Source organism: Danio rerio, chromosome 8 (assembly GCF_052040795.2).
Source record: "Danio rerio strain M-AB ecotype USA chromosome 8, GRCz13ab, whole genome shotgun sequence".
Lineage (NCBI taxonomy): Eukaryota > Metazoa > Chordata > Actinopteri > Cypriniformes > Danionidae > Danio > Danio rerio.
The window spans coordinates 19,985,004-20,004,628 of NC_141028.1; the positions used below are offsets into that span (position 1 = coordinate 19,985,004).

Here is a 19,625-nt window from a genome sequence, read left to right on the forward strand (position 1 = left end):
AATGGCCGACCGAAGCATCTGCTGATCAGATGGAGGGAGTCTCGTGGTCCAGTGGTGGGGTTTTTAGGGTTGGGGGGTGGATTTACTGTTTTCTCCTACTGTATGGTAGTGTAATCAGGGGTTCCTAACAGGTTTTGCTTCACATATGAATTTTGTTTTGAACTTCGAATCAGGGCTATCAGGGATAGTTCTCCTTAAAATGACATTTCTATCATCGTTTACTCCCCATTCACTTGTTCAAAACAATCAACAGTTTAGTGATTCAGATGAGTTAAATGAATAGTTTACCCAAAACTTAATATTTACACACCCTCAAGTGTCTGATTTTTTTTTTTTGAGTTTCTTATTTCTGTTGTAAACAATTGAATTTTAGATTTACGTTTGATTTAGGATATATATATATATATATATATATATATATATATATATATATATATATATATATATATATATATATATATATATTTTTTTTTTTTTTTTTTTTTTTTTTCTTAAATGCTCCTTGCTGAGACATTTCTTTTCCTACTATAGAAGTCAATGGATCCCATCTACCAGCATACTTTTTATGCTCAAATGAAGACTGAATGAATGATGAAATCTTTAGCTGTGTCACATTTCAGAGGCTGCATCCTCCGAAGGATGCATTCGAAGGGAGCTATGTCATCGCAGCAGGACACAAAAATTAGAAGGTTCCTTCAAACGCAGCCTCAAAATGTGCCCTTCGTCTGCCAGGTAACAATTGGTGGATCCTTTGCAGCCTCGAACATCCCAAGATTCTTTGTGTGCTGATTACGGAAGGAAGTTTTTAAAAGAAAACTCGGATGAAATGTATAAATTAGGTTTATTTCACTTGGATGTTTAAAATCAAAAGAGTATGACATGTCTTATGAAAGAGTCATTTTATAGACGGTTTACATTTTTATGTGTACATGTATGGATCAAAGGAAATATATTTCCAGCTTCTGTGAACCTTGCCTTGCCTTCCGATCTCTTAAGTCCTAAAATCACCTAGAAAAAAATCATTACTAATTGTATTACTGCTTATTAACAGTAGCTGCCTGGTGATAAGATCTGTCCTCTGTATGTCAAAATGTGTGGACTTCGAAGGACTCGCCTTTGAAGTCTGCATCCTTCGGAGGATGCAGCCTCTGAAATGAGACGTAGCTTTTGATTTTAATGAATGATTTTTCTTTTTTATCCCCTTTAATACAAAAAAATTGCTTAAAAGTCTTAAAATGCTAAAATCATTCTGTCTTCATGTGTTCAGTACCTTCATAACTGATGCTGAATGCAAAAATGTTAAGATAAGATTCTACATGTCTATTGCAATCTCTGCAGTTGAGAAATCAGCAATAAATACGTTTCAAACAGTTTTATGTCGGATGCTCTTCCAGGCTTTATTTGAATAGATATACAGAACAAGAACTATTCATTCATTTTCTTTTCGGCTAAGTCCCTTTATTAATTCACCACAGCAGAATGAACCGCCATCTTATTCAGCATATTTTTTACTCTAGCTGTAACCCATCACTGGGAAACACCCATACAATCTCATTCACACACATACACTACAGACAATTTAGCTTACCTAACTCACCTTTAGTGCATGTCTTTGGACTGTGGGGGAAACCAGAGCCCCTGGAGGAAAGCCACGCAAACATGGGGAGAACATGCAAGCTCCACACAGAAATGCAAACTGATCCAGCCGAGGCTTGAACCGGTGGCCTTCTTGCTGTGAGGCGACAGCGCTAACCACTGCGCCACCCCGAAAATATTATTAGTGTAATGAAAATGTTCTATTAATATATTTCAATAGTTTATTCCTGTAATTTCAGAGCGGTTTTGTGTCGTATGATCTTTCAGAAATCATTATATCTTTATTTTATAAAATAGCACTTCATGGCATTCGCATGGTATGACTTTTTATGCAATTTGCATAAGCGGGTCACACACAAGATGGGGCATGCTGCATTTTTAAAAAAAATGTATACATCGCTAATCGATGCAATCAGATGCTGAATGGCACCGCCACAAAATAGTGCTTGCTTGTAAGCACACACTTTGTAATATCTTTTATAAAAGTTGACATGTCTGTATGAAATAAATACACGGAATGGTAGCTTTCGTCATATAAAACAGCTTTTGTTATCTGCTCTATGTCCAAAGGCCTCATATTGTTGTGTATTGTGAATGGCAGTGTGTTTCTGCTCTCAGCTGAGATTTTGTTCTGGTGTTTTTGTGAATGAGGCCAGAACTTCAGTCTGGCCTTCATCAGCAGCTCTGCTTTACCCTCAGGTGTTTTTGGCACCGCAGCGCATGATCTCACACTCAGGACTGTCATTCTTTAATAGCTTCTGAATGCTTGCAAACCTGCTCCCTCCTTTACCCTGTCTTACATTTGGTGGAGGATCAGAGGCCTAGAGAAACATGCTCTCTGTGTTCTGTCTGTCTTCCAGGTATAGATGAGAACCAGTGCGTCTCAGTGTTAGATGCAGATGAGTCGTTTGGGAAAGGAGATATTGGAAAAGTCTCTGTTATATATGTCAATAATTTTATTGCATCTGTTCTGCATCTGTATAGTTGAACTTAAGCAGCAGCAATTCTGTGGTGTTCACACTAATTGAATTTTAGTTTTATAATTCTAAAATGTTTCATAATTGTTTTTAATTTGTTTTTATAATATTTTATTTTATAATATTTTTTGTTTTATTTTATTTTGTTTTATTTAATTTTACAATTTTTTTATTCAATTTTATAATATATATTTTGGGCGAAGCAGTGGCGCAGTAGGTAGTGCTGTCGCCTCACCGCAAGAAGGTCGCTGGGTCGCTGGTTCGAGCCTCGGCTCAGTTGACGTTTCTGTGTGGAGTTTGCATGTTCTCCCTGCAATCGCGTGAGTTTCCTCCGGGTGCTACGGTTTCCCCCACAGTCCAAAGACATGCGGTACAGGTGAATTGGGTAGACTAAATTGTCCATAGTGAATGAGTGAATGTGTGTGTGGATGTTTCCCAGAGATGGGTTGCGGCTGGAAGGGCATCCGCTGTGTAAAAACTTGCTGGATAAGTCGGCGGTTCATTCTGCTGTGGCGACCCGAGATTAATAAAGGGACTTAGCCGACAAGAAAATGAATGAATGAATGAATGAATGAATATATATATATATATTTTTTTTTTATTATAATTTTTTTTTATTTTATTTTATAATATTTTATTTTATAATATTTTATTTTATAATATTTTATTTTAGAATATTTAATTTTATATATTCATTTATTTTGTTTTATTTTATAATATTGTTTTTTTTTTATTCATTTTTTTATGTTACAATGTTTTATTTTCATTCGTTCATTCATTTTGTTGTCCGCTTAGTCCCTTTATTAATCCAGGGTCGCCACCGCGTAATGAACCGCCGACTTATCCAGCAAGTTTTTACACAGCAGATGCCCTTCCAGCCGCAACCCATCTCTGGGAAACATCTACACACTCATACACTACGGACAATTTAGCCTACCCAATTCACCTGTACTGCATGTCTTTGGACTGTGGGGGAAACCGGAGCACCCGGAGGAAACCCACGCGAAAGCAGGGAGAACAAGCAAACTCCACACAGAAACGCCAACTGACCCAGCCAAGGCTCAAACACCTTCTCGCTGTGAGGCAAAAGCACTACCTACTGCTTCGCCATGTTTAATTTTATTTTAGATTTAAAATTTTTTTTATGCTTTTATTTTATTTTAGAATTTTTTTGTTTTATTTTATAATATTTTGAGTTTTATTTATTTTATTAATATGTTTTATTTTATTAATATGTTTTATTTTATTAATTTATTTTTATTTCATAATATTTTATTTTATTTTGTAATATTTTATTTTATAATATCTGTTTGTTTTATTTTATTTTCTATTTTTTTTTATAATTTTTTGTTTTATTTTATTTTATAATATTATTTTGTTTTATTTTAATTTATATTTTAATTTATTTTATATTGTTTTATTTTATTTTATAATATTTTTGTTTTAGTTTATTATCTATTTGTTTTTATTTTATCTTTTTTATTTTATTTTATAATATTTGTTTATTATATTTTATTTTTATTTTATTTTATTTATAATATTTTATTTATTTTTATATTATGATATTTTTTATTTTATTTGATATTTTTTGTTTTATTTTATTTTATGATATTTTTATTTATTTTATTTATAGTATTTTATTTTGTTTTATTGAGTTGATATCCACTGATATTTTTCCTTTCTTCCTTCCTTCCTTCCTTCCTTCCTTCCTTCCTTCCTTCCTTCCTTCCTTCATTCCTTCATTCATTTCATTCTTTCTTTTCTTCTTCTTTTTATTATTAATACTATTGCATTTTTAATTTTTAACTTTAATTTCTAAATTTTGAACATTGGTATTGTGTAGTCTAAAAAGTAATATAAACAAGTCAACCTTTTGACCCTTTTTATTATTTTAGTGAAAAAAATAGGACTGACAACTAAATAAAAGTGAAAGAAATGTACAGTTTATTACATGTGTATTACATGTTTAGTCTGTTTGGACATTCAATTCAAACTCAATGCCAAACTACATCTACGACCTCTGGCCTGCTTTGTTTAATGCAGTGTTTTGAAATTGTTTTTGTTGGTCCATGTGAACAGAAATTGACAACAACTTTTCTTGGAAAACTTTTCAAAGACACAAAGAATAATCTTTTCATTTTTAATACGTAGATGTCATACTTTTAATCACCATCAATAACTCTGGTTCGAATCTGGCCTTTAAAGTAATTTCAATCTTATTGTCCTTATCAACAAATAGCAGAATAAAACCCAGTAATTATACTGTAAATTAAAAAAAAAAAAAGTTGGCTGTGGGTTCCACTGCTGTCTGAGCACTCTCTTCTCTTTGTCCCAGCTTTCACAACTGCTGCTTTCACAGACATCCACCAAAACCCAGAGCAATACCCAATAGTGAATTACCACTGCAAATCCAATATAAATCCAATCTAACAGTCTGTCCAAATATCCACATGTGGAGGAGCTTCTCTTATTTAGCCTCGCCATGACTAATTCTGTTAATGTAACAAAGCATCATATCTTTAAGCCCATCCAATGGTTCTCTCCATAGAGCAAGGCTTTTAATGCATACTTGGATGTGAATCAATGTAACTTGGCAGAATTTTCTGGAGTTGGACAATCATACAGTTAAAGGAGCATGCGGAGTGTGAAGTATCCTGATGCTGAACCATTAGCCTCAACTTATACAGGTTGGATGTGCATATTTTTGCATTGTGCAAGAGTGCCGATTGGGGAGAGTCATCACCATCAGCAAAGACATTTCATCTATTATTCATTATCATTGCTATGCACTTAATCAACAGTGTCTCAGAGGTTCACCTGATATTTCCAAAAGCATGCATATTTGTCTTGTGATCCTCGTGGTTGCTCTACAAGCTGTTTTGGGGGTTAAAGGGAGTTAGCTGAAGGGCTAATGGCAAATTGTTTTCACAAGCTGCCTCTTGTGGCTGGAATTGCATCCCAGATATGATATTGAGCAATTTTGAGAATCTGTAGAACAGATTTGGGTCTCAAATTCTTGTGGCTTCTGGCTATATTCTCTCTGCACCTCACATCAGCGGTATAGTTTCCCTCTGCTTGGCTTTGTGGCATTTGAAGGCTTCTTGTGAAACCGATTATCAGTGTCACTTACAGGAATCAAGCCAAAAAGATATTCTTTCTATTCAAAAAGGAGCTTACATGTTTTCTGATTTTTAGGATATTCTGGATACTGGTTAAATCTAAGATATTTAGATTATTATTATTATTATTTATTTTTTTACATAAGCGCAATTAATAGGACACTATGCAGGCTAAAGCTAAGCTAGATATAACACAGGCACTTTGGGAGAATGTGCCCAGGGATACATTTTTGAGAACCGAGAAATATGTACCATATGGCTGTATGGCCCCGTTTACACAGTCAGGTCTTGATGCCCTGCGATTTGTTGCCTATATCAGATTTTTTTTTTGCCTGTCCATTTACATGCTCTTTTAGTTATGATCCATATCTGATTCATGTGTTTAAACTTGCTATACAATTTACAATGTCACGCATGCGTAAAGGCGGGTTTTAGCATCTACTCAAGACTAGCCATGATAAAGGAAATTGTCTTGCTTTTAGCTCTGCGAAATATGCTAAGTTCGCTCAACTTTAAAATGATTTTGAGGTGGAGGCGGAGAAGGAGGAAAAGGGCTGCATCACAGCTTGTGCCTATGGTTTATATATGGTGTCTTCCACCATTCAGAGGAATTTGTGTGTACGAGAGAGATCTCAGGTCTGGTGGGAGCAAGTTGTGGCGACTGACCACTTTCCTCCTCCATGTTTTTTTTTCTCTTGTTGTTATTTACCTCATCTGCTTCCACACACGCTCTTCCTTCTACGACATTAAACCGGTGAGAAGTACCACAATGTCGCAAGTACAATAATGTACAAAACGGAATGTCTCAATAAATCCAATCTGCCTATTTAAATAAGTCACATTGTCATATATCCGATTTATATCTGATTTATTTCCACATATGAAAGAGGCCTGAAACTCATCTCTGAATTTCGAAATGCATGCGTTTTTTTTGTGTTCGCGCCGTCATAAAACAGATCCGATCTTTGTCACATATGAGCAAAAAGTCGCAGTTGGTTGACATTTAACTGCCAGTGTAAATGGGGCTTATTTTGTCTGACGAATGTTACAGAGTGATACTTACCTCTGTATGTACAGATTTTTATTTTTATTTTTTTGACTGATTTGCTCGGTAGCTCACCATGAACGGTGTCAGATTTGGGATGCGTATAGCAGAAAAAAACTGGGGTTCAAGTCCGGTGAAGGACAGTTCCAGAAATCAGGTAAAATAAAACCTAAAAAAAAGCAGTGTGGCGTTGTGGTGGAAGCAGGCATCCCAGATCATACCTGTCAACATTGGGATGTGAAAATAAGGGATATGCCCCCCCTAAAAACATCCCCAAATTACTATGTTCATTTGGAGCTGTTTCATTGTAAATAAACAGTTAAATAGTCAGTAATACGTTTTAAAATTATTATTAACGAAGTAAAATTAAATATATAGATTAGCAGCAAATACATTAGCCAACAGTTCAGCTTATTAAAATTTATAGCTATTATAATCACATAGAATCAAGCTATCAAATCTCATTAGCCGTTTCTCCACTGTATAACCTATACTGTACATTCTGATTAAAGAGCAACGCATGAATCTCTCATTTATTAAGATTTTTTAAATTACATTAAATAACAGGTGTCACTTTAAAAATGCACACATCTAACGTTATAATGAAAGCATTCGACTGCTTTCAATAAATTTTAAGCTCATTTAAGACGAAATTAGTTGTGTTTCTGAAAAAAACCTCCACCAAGACCGACATCCTTATATATTATTATTAATTATGTGTGTATGTCTGTTTAAACACGCACCCAAAAGCCAGACTTATTTCTCTCCACATCCAATCGCGTGTACAGAATCTGTTTGGGAAACAGCATCTGTTTATCACTGTGGAGCACGTCAGCTGACAGTCATGCACCATTATATGACTGTTTTGAGGATTGTATAGGATGGGCGACGGCATCTGTAATCAAAAGGAAATGGAATTGCGCCGTTTTTAGTATTTATTTATAAGTGTTTTCATTCCTAAACAAAGCGAAAGCACAGAAGACTCACATTTTAGAGCAAGGGGCGACCCCTGGTGGTTTGGCGGAATGTGTTGCATATAGTGAGGCTCGGCTGTTTAGAGAAAGACTGAAAATACGGTAGAAAAACGGGAAAATACCTTTACGGGATGATACCGAGATAGAACAGTAAAATACGGGAGAATCCCGGGAAAAATGGGAGGGTTGAGGTATGTCCCAGATGCGTTTTCTGTTTTAATTTGCTTTTGAAAACACTATCGGTTATCTAACATATTTCAGAATGTTAGATTCAGATTGTCAAAAATGTTCACATGGGTCTCTAGTGAATTTGTGTAAATAAAACAAAAACTGCAAGAAGACATAGTCCAGAGTACATACTTTTCAGTTTTCGAAAATGAAGCCCTGGACATATCATTTCAATGAGCCTGGGTTTGCTGAATTCATTTCCAATTTTACTTTTTTCCTCAACCCTATAGTCTAGTTGTTTGACGAATACCATTCTAATTTGTGTTTTAGGCCATGTAATATTGTAGACTGAGATCTTTTCTATAACATATAGTGGAAATGCAAGTTAATTATTGTGGAGACTAAACCTCAAAAAACCTACAATATTTAAATTCCTGCTTTTATTTAGGGCCCAGAATTATTGATATTATCTCTAGGGCTACTGGTGAGAGTGTGACTAGTCATGAAACAACACTACAGGCTCTGAAGGTGTCTCACTTATGTGTAAAATCAAATCAAAGTCATCATAGGACTAGAGTGCTGTGGGGTATTTAAATGTATTTTTTTTTACAAAATAATAATATTTGAACACAACACAATAAAAACAAATTTACTTACATGGTGAAGTTTTGTGATGTATCTATAGTTAAAATAGGCTACCAAAATAATAACAAATTAACATATTGTTCTAAACTAAATATGGTTTTTCTAAAGAGGAATAGCCTACATGTTTTTCTCAGATTACTTGTGGATTACAACTATTATATCTATAACTATTTTGAAAAGGCAAAGCTGACCGTTTTGATATTTTGAGTGAATGTTGTCGTTTTTAACCATCTGTAGTAGCATACAAAAGGATGCAAGAATAGCAGGACATAATTAAAAGGTTGTTCGTTTTTGTGTGAAAGAAATGATCCTAGCATCATTGACAAACCTCTCAATCCTCTCCAGATGAAGCAAGAAAGCTCTGGCTTTAGCTCAGCATGCAGTGATGTTATACACAAACATAGTTTGACATTCCAACTGTGGGATTTCTAAGCCAAGTAAAAAAAGGTCCAAGATTTAATAAACAACCATTATTATTCTTTGAAAACTTCGAATGGATGTGAAAAGTGCGTTTCTTCTGTTTATAGAGTTGAGTAGATCCAGCATGTGCTTTACAGGACCTGCGTGTCTTGTGACCTTCTGCTTCATTGTTTCTCCTTCTCTCATTTCTTCACGCCTCTCAACACTCATTTCTTTGTTTCCCTTGATTTTTTCCCGGGTTTAAAGCAATTACTTGTCACCTTCTCATTTTGTGTACTTGGAAACAATATCATACCGAAACACCCTTTGTCTTTTGGTTTGGCTTTTATGCATTTTCAGTCGCTGGTTTTGATCAGGGTCCGCTGGGTAATGCATTATTAATATCATCATTGTGAGCAAATTAGATTTTTGAAATTGAGTTACAAAAACTTGAAAGATGCGGTCACCCACACTGGAGTCGAAAAGAGTGTTGGCTTTCTTTCTGGAAATATTTTCAAACGCTATGAAACCATATTTGTCTTTGTTTTGATGACATTTGCTACAATTGGTTCCTCTTGTACACTCACACTGATTTATCACACTTAATAGCAACAAACAATAATAAATGGACTTAATATATTAAGATCAAAATATTGGCCAATCAGGAACAAGTATTTCATAAAATCTATGATGTGGCTGTATGTTGTCACTGGTGGGACACTAACGCCCCATTCACATGGGGCGTCAGCGTCTACACTTCCCATTCACTTTGAATGGGTGACATCAGGCGTTGCCAATTTGCCAAATTGGATCCGTCGGTGCCGCTGCAGAAGTTAAGACTTTCTTAACTTTTCAAGCGCCAACGGAATCTTCAGCCTATCAGATCTCTGTATGCAAAAACACCAGTTCAGACAGTAGCCGATTGCTGATTAATTTTATTGGCTGATGCTATTATGACAATCGTGTCAACCCCAACTTTAGACACGCCTTCTGTCAGACGTTAAAGCACTGTGTAAATGCACCGTAAGGTAGTCGGCCAGCAGCCTCTTGCCAATCCATGCCTCCCACCAGTGCTACTCGTGTAATATTGCTCATATATATATATATATATATATATATATATATATATATATATATATATATATATATATATATATGAGCTCATATATATGTATTGCTCATATATATATATATATATATATATATATATATATATATATATATATATATATATATATATATATATATATATATATATATATATATATATATATATATATATATATATATATATATATATATGCAAAATCCAAATATGGACTTTCATGCCATATATGTAATTTGCATTTGCAATTATGTCAGATTTCTGTGGATTTATTTCCAGTTTTTAATGGTATAAATTTATTTATTTATTTTTTTTTTAATTACACTTTGCAGAAATTGACATTCTCCCTTTGTACATGTCACCAGAGGGGGGTAAACCCTGCCCACTAATGACGATCTCTGCCTCATTAGTATAGGATATTAGTTTTGTTCTTTAATTTGCCACTATGCTGACGCATAGTTATTTGTAGCTCCGCCCTCTTTTGAAAAGAGCACAACCTCATTTGAATTTAAAGTGACAGTCACCAAAGTGGCACAATTGGGATCAAAGCCTAAAAGAGGCTGTTTATAAAACGTTATTTGTGGGGTATCTTGAGCTGAAATTTCACATATACACTATATGACAACAAAGACTTATTTTGGCTCTTGTTGAAAGGAGCATACAAGGTAAATTATAGTGAAAGCTTTTAAGCATTGAAATTGTTCATTTGTTTACTGTATTTTTCACTTGTTTCAGTGAATGGACGCTGTATCTCGTTCTGTTCAGAGAAGGAGAGCACTTGTGAGCTGACAGCAGAAGAAGGACCATTACTGCGCTGCGGACAGAGCCTGTCAGTTCAGTCTGGAGCTCCGTACCATCACAGCAGTCACTGTGAACAGCCCACACAGACCCTACACCTGCAGGAAAGCCCCAGTCCAGACACAGGGTGAGACCTCAGTGCACTTTTGGATTTATAATTAACAGCTTGGAACATATTGAATGCATCATTTAAGTGAATATTGAACATTATGAAACATACTCTTTACAGTTTTGACTGCTATGTGAGCAAATAATCTATGAGAAATCTGATTTATTCTATACTACCTGACAAAAGTCTTGTCGCCTATTCGAGTTTTAAGAACAACAAATAATAACTTGACTTCTAGTTGATCATTTGGTATCAAAAGTGGCTTACATGAAAGGCAAAGGCTTCTAGATTAGAATTATTCTACCAAAATAAAATATGATCATGCCTTGATATTAATTATTTAATTAGGACAGTAAGGTCTAACTTTCCTTAGACAAAATTCTTGTCACTTAACAGAAACAATGTACAGTATAGAATATAAAGTCATAGTGCAGTGGAAAAAGCATTAATATTGTGTATGACTCCTATGAGGTTGGAGGACTGCATCCATACATCTCTGCAATGATTCAAATAACTTATTAATAGTCATCTGGAATGGCAAATAAAGTGTTCTTGCAGGACTCCCAGAGTTCATCAAGATTCTTTGGATTCATCTACAATGCTTCCTCCATCTTACCCCAGACATGCTCAGTAATGTTCATGTATGGTGACTGGTCTGTCCAGTCCTTTATTTATTTATTTATTTATTTATTTATTTATTTATTTATTTATAATAGTAATGTTAGTTTTAAAATGTTTAGGCTTTTACTGTGTCTTGATAAAAATGTGACCTTGGTCAGCATTAAAGACTTTTTTTCAAAAACCAATTGAAATTTTTTTATTACAATTAAAAACGTTTGATATATTGTATGTTATTAGGATCCTAATTAAAAGAACATTTATTTATTTATTTTATCATTGTGCACAACAAAAACAAATAAATTAAACAGAAAAACCACAATATGGACTCGCTGTTATAAATCAAATAGTCTGGCATAGAATATGTTGAATATTTTTAATTATTTAATAAATAAATAAGGAACAAATAAGGAATTACAGTAAGCTTGTGTTAGTCTGTATAGTTGATTTACTAATAAAAATATATGTTTGCTCTTGATTTTGGTCTTTTGAACCATCTAGCAGATAATGCAAATTATCAACAGAAAAAAAAGCACACCCATTAATCACTATTCAAAATATAAAGATGTATACTATCTGTATTATATCTTTTATTTTATATTGATTCAAACTGCATTAAGAATATACTGTAAATGCATATCTGCACAGCAAATAATATAGATTGTTTAATGCTAAGTGGAACAAGTCAAATAACCCAGTCGAACACTGTAGTACTGATGGCGCTTCTTGGCTCCATTTGTGTTTTAAACGGCTAGGAAAAGAGACTGCCGTCAGTTTCTGTGTAGCCGCAGTACTGTTGAAACCCCTCGTTTCAGCAAGGGATGATTTCCAAAGTGCTTTTACTCCAAACACGCTGTCCAACTCTCCCAATATTGTCACTGAATGTCACTGCTTCAGCCAAACAGGAAGTGGTGAGCCTGAATGGAGCGACTCATGACAAACTTGAGGCTTCAGCTCAGCCGGTGCACTAGCATTAGCGGTTTCCCGCACCGAGTGAAAAGGGGACTCAGACAAAATCGTTCATAGGCTGCTAGGACAGAGAGCCCTTCTCACATCATTCCGGAGCTTTGCACACAAATCCATAATGAGCAAACTGACAGGAATTATTATGTGGAAGATCACAGCGACGCACTGGGAAATATGACCCCCATTCAAGGAGGGCAAAGATTCCCACTATAATGGGGAGTATTGTAAACACAGAGCGTTTAGAGGCCCGCCATTATATCAGCAGAACCAGGTGACTTCTATTTATCCCACATGTAGGCTTCGGTTAACCCCTATTGTGTCATCAAAGGCTGTCATACGCTGGACATGACAGCCTGCCTGTATTCATCTCTCTCTTTTCTTATTTTTAAATACCCATTCATAACTATACTTCAGGCCAAATTTCCTGCATCATTTATTCATGGAATTGCTCCGGAGCGTTTGTGGTGGATCTAACCGGTGTTTAAAGTACACCGCAGTGGAAACCCATACGATGGCTGTTTCCTGAGAATGAAGGGCACATAAAAAGTAACTTCTGATCAGCATAAAACCGAACATTATACTGACCTAATACGACTCTTAAAAGGTTTGCAAAAGAATCTCCAATCGGTCAGACACTGTCAGTGTTAACAGAGATGTTTGAGAGCACAGGTTTTGCCAGCACCAGAGCACAGAGCTTGTCTGTTTCCGTAGGTCTGGCAGCTCTTTGAGAAACCCTGGCCTTTATCTTTCAACAAGCCGGGCTGCTAATAGTGTGCATATTCTTCCTGCCTAAACTCTCCTCATATTCCTCTGGGTGTGTTTTATTCTCCCGTAGGTCTGCTGGCTTTCAGACGGATCTCAGCTCATCGTCTCTGTCCACCGGCATCAATGGGTGTCATGCCTTGCCGTCGTACCCCATCAAACAGGAGGGCTACAAGCTGGGATCGTCCCTGGGCGAATTTTCAGGAGGGATGGGAGCGGTTCGCAGGGATATGGACCGTCCGGGTAGCAATGATGGTAACTTAGCAACTGTTCTGTCGTTGTCGGCGATGGCGGTGACTGTGTATCCATTTAATAATGAAGATGGCTCCACCCCGCTGGCTTTGTCCCCGAGCTCACGTCACTCAGCAAGGCCAAACGCGAGCGGACTGAAGAGACGGTGCCTCTCGGTGGCCTCCCAGTCCGCCTCAGAGGGAATCGATACCGTCGCCAACATCTGCTCCTCCCAGATGTCCTGCGTTAACGGCCTGCGCACCAATTCGTCATCGCCCTCCGCCGGCACGTTCTCCCACAGGTCTCTCTCCGCACCCAGCCCTCAGTTGCCGTCACCCTCCACCTCGTCCTGTCTCCTGCCCCTCTCCTCTTCGTCATCGTCCTCCTCGGTGTCCTCAGTTGAGCATTGTGAGGACGTGGGCTCCATGCAGCCTGGACCCACTGGTGTGGGGAGCAGCGACGGGCTCGGACTTCTCATACAGCCCGCTGCATTATTGGATGGCTGCACCCCAACGCTGAAACAAGAACCGGCGGATGAGTTCTCTCCAAGTGAGGAGGAGCTCTTTCAGCATCACTATCAGCATCTGACGAGCCGCGCAAGCCACTGCGGTGGGCATTCCCAACATCACCACCATCACCACCACCATCAGACAGGCCCCCCACGGCCGCCCATGCCCCCTCCCTACCACCTGCACCAGTACATGGGCTCCGGCCCAGGAGCCCTACTGCATCTTCAGAGCCAACAGCAGTCTCCACCCTCAGGCCTGCTGGCACAGCCCAAACAAACAGGCCTGGTAGAGCAGCAGGTGGGCGACAGGGAGGACGTGTTTAGCGATAAACAGGTTTGTCGTTGGATCGACTGCAGCGCAGCATATGAGCAGCAGGAGGAGCTGGTTAGGCACATCGAGAAGGTCCACATCGATCAACGCAAGGGCGAGGACTTCACCTGCTTTTGGGCCGGATGCGTCCGACGCTACAAACCATTCAACGCCCGATACAAGCTGCTCATCCACATGAGGGTTCACTCGGGAGAGAAACCCAACAAATGCATGGTGAGTCTCCACAGTTTTTTAATGGCTGTCAAAAGTGCAGCATTTTCAACAGTTTCCTATGATGAAGTTCATTATAAGTGGCAGCTAAAATGGCCTTGAAAAGGCATAAGCAGCTTTTCGGAGTGAAATGTTTTCGTTGGAATTCACAGTGAGTTTAATTTAAGTGGAAAGCTGGTGAAAGCTAATGCCGGTGTAATTATTTTTAATTAAGAAGTTCAGATTTTTTTAAGTATTTATTATCAGCAGAGGACAAGTAATTCTTTCATTAGGCTATAGTAAATCAAATTTCTTTCTGAAGGCCCCAGAAGATTTCATAATAATTTAAGGCCTCTTTAATTTGAGGAACAGATTTGGAAATTCTCTCCGAGCATCATTTAAAAAAAAAAAAAATGGCTTTCAAGGGACCACCTATGCCTATTTTCCTCTGTGTTTTTTTCTCTTCACAACCATATCGCATGGCATGAGAAATTATGATTTCAACCAAAAGTGCAGCTAACTTTTCCACTGACGGGTTTGGGTATTTAATTGGACCTGTAGTCTAGCTGTATAAATAGTGTTGTGGTGAAATTCAAGACATCCAGGTAAAGCTCTCAGATTGCGCAAGTCAACACACTAATCAACGTCAAAGTGCCTTTTCTAACATTCTCAGCTCAAGTGGAAAAATGGCTCCAGCCCCACCAATGCGTGAGTCCAAATACACAATTAGTCCACAATTTGTGTAGGGTGAAACTCTGTTTATTTTCTTAAGATCTCTCTCTCTCTCTCTCTCTTTAAAAAAAGAAATGATTGAGATCTTTAAAAACCCCTACACATCTGTTTAACATAACCAAACAATGCATGCACTTGATCCCTTTAAATAGGAGGTTTAAACGTTTAGCCGTCCCACAAGTATTAAGCGAATTGGCTCTTTATCCAAACTAAACACTTGGAAAAATGTAGTAGTCTGTAAGAACGGAGCCGCAAAGGAGATGACCAACGAAATTCCCCTCGATTGCTCAATCGGAGAATGTTGGATTTCTTGTCAGATATATTCCATTTCATACACAAGACACTTGTCCAAAAAGCATTTTATTTTACTCATACTTAAAGGGCTTGTTTTGAAGTCGGCCTATTCCTTCAAATCCCGGGATACCTTTTAGTCTCCAAATGATCTGTTTAGCCGTGTCAATAGGAGACAGCTGTCCGCTAATATGCGGAGTATGTTACAAGGGCAACATTTATATTAGCCAGCATTAAGTAGTTCCGCTGAGGTTGTTAATGACAAGTTTTGTTTACTCTCCAGAGGATGTCGGTTTACTCTATAAGCTCAGAGCAGCTGGAATGACAGAAGTAATTAGATCATGTAAATTCCTTCAAATCTGCTCAACTACATTTTATGCATTGCCGCCCATTCTGCGACATAAAAGTGGAAATTTGTAATTTTATTTTTTTATATCTATTTAAATCTATACTTCTCACTTGCTGCTTGTACAATAATGCGGTAGAAGTTCTCACTCTAAAAGCTCTGCACGGAGTATGTGGCAAGAGCCCGTGTGTCACGAGCTGTCAGAGTAAACAAACACTGGGTTTTATTCAGGGTCGATGCTAAGCAGATGCTAGGATAGGAACAAGCGCATGTATTGTTGTAAAATGGCTGGACATTGTCTCTGGATTTAGTGAGGGCCTCTTGCTTAGTCAACTCTGCCCAAATTCAGCCTCTGTTTTCAAGCAGTCTGCTGGACTAAGGTTAAGTCTAAGGTTAAAGATTTTGTAATTGTGTACTTTATTAAGGGATTTGTATTTGGCATCACGCAGTGGGAACTATTACACTAAAATGTGTTGCAAACCATTTATATGGGTTGAATTTAAACAAACATTTTTAATCAAAGAATTTAGTAATATTCAACTTAATCTGTTCAAAATCTGCCCAAATGAATTGTCTACAACTACTTAGTTTAATTTTTTTTTGTAAATTTAAGAATTTTTTTTCAGTTTTCTAATATATTGTTTTTTGTTATTTTAAACATATAAAACAGAAATGGCAATGCTGTCAGATACTAGCATCAAAAAATGTTACAGAGCAGTTTCATTTGAAGTATCATTGTGTAAATATTTTATTTTTAATCACGTTAATATTTATTGTATCCTTAGTGTCCATATCCTTAGTAAGTATTGCAAAACATATTTCATTCATTTCAACTATTTTGGAATTATTCAAATAATTATATATTTTAGTCATTTGTTTATATTTCTTTTTCATTTTAGATAAAGTTTTGGGAATTTGATTGTGTTTTTGCTGTTAAAATAAGAAACATTTGCTTTGGCAACTAACTGAAATAAAATAAGTTGATTAAATTTTAAGAGTTTTTATTACTTAAATTATTTTTCAGTTAAAGTTTTAGTCATTTGATTGTCTTTTCTCATTCTTAGAACTCTTTTAAATATGTCTAGATAAGTTTAAATGTAATTTAGATTTAGGTCTTTTAGATTTAACTTTAATTTAAAATGAGAACTATTTCCTTTTCAACTAACTGAAATAAAAAGATTTATTATTTTTAATACTTTTTATATACACTACCGGTCAAAAGTTTAGATTCAGTAGGATTTTTAAATGTTTTAAAATGACATTTTCCTTCTCACCAAGGCTGCATTTATTTAATTAAAAAACAGTACAAACTGTAAAACTGTGAAATACTATTGCACTATAAAATAACGGTTCAAATGTAATTGATATTTTAATTTAATTATTTATTGCAGTGATTTTAAAGATAAATCAGAGTCGCTTGATCCTTCAGAAATCACTCTAATATTAAATATTACTATTAATATTATTATTATTGTTGTTGTTGTTAATGTAATATAAAAGCAATAATGACTGGAGTATTTCATTTGAAACTTCATAAAATAAAAAAGCAGTTATTTAAAATGTTTAATTTTTTTTTTACATTTAATGAATGCCGCCTTGATGATCAGAATAATTTTCTTTAAAAAACAACAGCAGAAGTAAAAACTGACCCTAAACTTTTGATATGTAGTGCGATTTCCTTTAAAGTTTTAGCAACATGATTATGTGTGACCTCATATTATTGTACTTTAAATTAATTTTTATTTTAATTTATTGTAGTTTAAACTTTTTTCTCATTTTCATTTAACTTTAAAAAAATATTCTGATGTACTTTTTCAGTGAACATTTATTTTATTTCAAGTAACAAAAATCATTTTAGTTTAGTTTTAGTTTACTATAATCACCCACACTAATAATCTCTCTATGATCATTTAATCGAATTCTGAGTGAGTGTTTTTTTCTCAGTATTGATTTCTAATTCACATTTCTACTCTTTAGTTATTATTATAAGTGACTTACAATGATAAAATGCACTTTTTCATTGCAGTTTTCATTACTTTATAAATAATAAAAAAAATAATACATTGATTTATTCACATTTCACAAGTGGAATAAGTGCACAAATTTGACCCGTAAACCTGCTCAGCCTCTGACATGTTCTCATGTTTTCCTTCGAGCCAATGCCATCCCATGATGAGGACCTCTGCCGGAAGCAACCTTAGTCTAAAACATGTAGCCTCTGCGGCCCTCCTGCAATATACAAAGACATTCTGGTATTCAAGCTATTTGCGCAAAGGAAACCGATGAGACTTTTTGAGTTAGAAGCAGATGCCTCAGAAAAACCCAGCTAATCCCTTTATTATCTTCCCAACTGCAGATTCCTCGGAGAGCACACGAGGCACGATTCTCCAGCATCCAAACACAACACTCCCTCATTCCTCTCTCTCTCTTTCTCTTTTTCGCTCTCTCTCTTTCTCTTTTTCTCTCTCTCTCTCTCTTTCTCTCTTTTTCTTTTCTCCCAGCTGTGCTGCTTTTCATTTGTATCATGCAGCGCCTTGGCAGGAAAAAGTCATTATCACAAACATAGGACGGGGGTTCTGACTCTCTGCTTTGTCACCGTTCATACCTGGATGCGGTTTTATGCCCCGGCACGTAAAAACACAGCTACATCTGCAAGCACTGAGCTCTGCAGACTCTTAAAAACCGCTCGGCGGAGTTGGAGAGGCTTTTTTTTTTGGTTCCCCCTGTCCAATTAAAAAGTGCCACAGGCTGTTTTGTGGTAGTCGGACGGCCGAGGGAGAAGGCATCTAAAAGGAAACAACATAATCTCACTGCAATATCCTGTTGTGTTTCATGCCTAATTCGAGTGTTGTTTTAGTTTATTGCTTTTTTGCCCTTCTCGTCTGCATTAATATTAAAAATTTATCCCGCAAAACGCTGTCCCAGGGCTCTCATGCGTCAATGCTGTACTGGATTCAACTCTGGATTTGCGTTTGGGATCACCTATCCGAGCAGCTCGTGAAATTGATGTAAATATTCATCTGCTGATAATACTCCTGTTATTATCCTGCTGATCATGTTTGATGAGCAGATCCGTGCTGCAGCGCTGGACGTTAATGATTCCTTTTATATTGAATTTCCTCTGGAATGCATTGCTTTAATCCTATTACATTAATATCTTGGCGTTGGTTTTTTTGCGAGTCAACATGAGGTTTTCGTGCCGTTTTCTGCAGTTTGTGCCTGCTGTGACAGGTTTAGTATATGGGTTGTGCTGTTCTGGGTTTTATGTGGTTCGTGTATGTTTACTACTGTACTACACGGTCACTGAGTTCTCATAGTCATAATAACACTCTGCATTAATTCCTCTGACCTTTTCGGTTTTACTACTTTGGCTTTTCATGCGTCATCTGCGCTGACATTCATTTAGATGTATGTCTGATGCTAATATTTTACTGTATTTGGGAAGCAGATTGTTTGTTTGGTTTCATTCAAACATGACTATTTTTGTGTTCGCTTTTCATGTGTTTTCAAGCAGTGTTAAAACATTAAATCAAATACTTTCCTCACCTATGAATTTTCTGAATGAAGCGTCAGATTTTTTTGATTTACCATGCCATCATTTTAAATACATACATTTTACATTTTAAATTGCAAATAGATAGATAGATAGATAGATAGATAGATAGATAGATAGATAGATAGATAGATAGATAGATAGATAGATAGATAGATAGATA

General features: G+C 36.2%; 1 protein-coding gene and 1 long non-coding RNA gene across 4 annotated transcripts in view; both read left to right on the forward strand.

Moving 5' to 3' along the window:
- LOC147842616 (uncharacterized) overlaps positions 1–19,625 on the forward strand; it is a 1,013,036-nt gene that overhangs the window by 560,299 nt on the left and 433,112 nt on the right. The gene's annotated exons all lie outside the window — the stretch shown is intronic.
- The window catches only part of glis1b (GLIS family zinc finger 1b), a 147,649-nt gene that overhangs the window by 43,690 nt on the left and 84,334 nt on the right, over positions 1–19,625 (forward strand). For 2 of the 3 annotated variants that reach the window (XM_087264465.1, XM_087264466.1), the window contains exons 3-4: positions 10,764–10,953; positions 13,355–14,564. In XM_087264465.1, coding sequence (XP_087120591.1) covers positions 10,764–10,953; positions 13,355–14,564 — 1,400 coding nt within the window. The remainder of the gene's footprint in view (positions 1–10,763; positions 10,954–13,354; positions 14,565–19,625) is intronic. The other variant, XM_087264467.1, reaches the window with a different exon arrangement.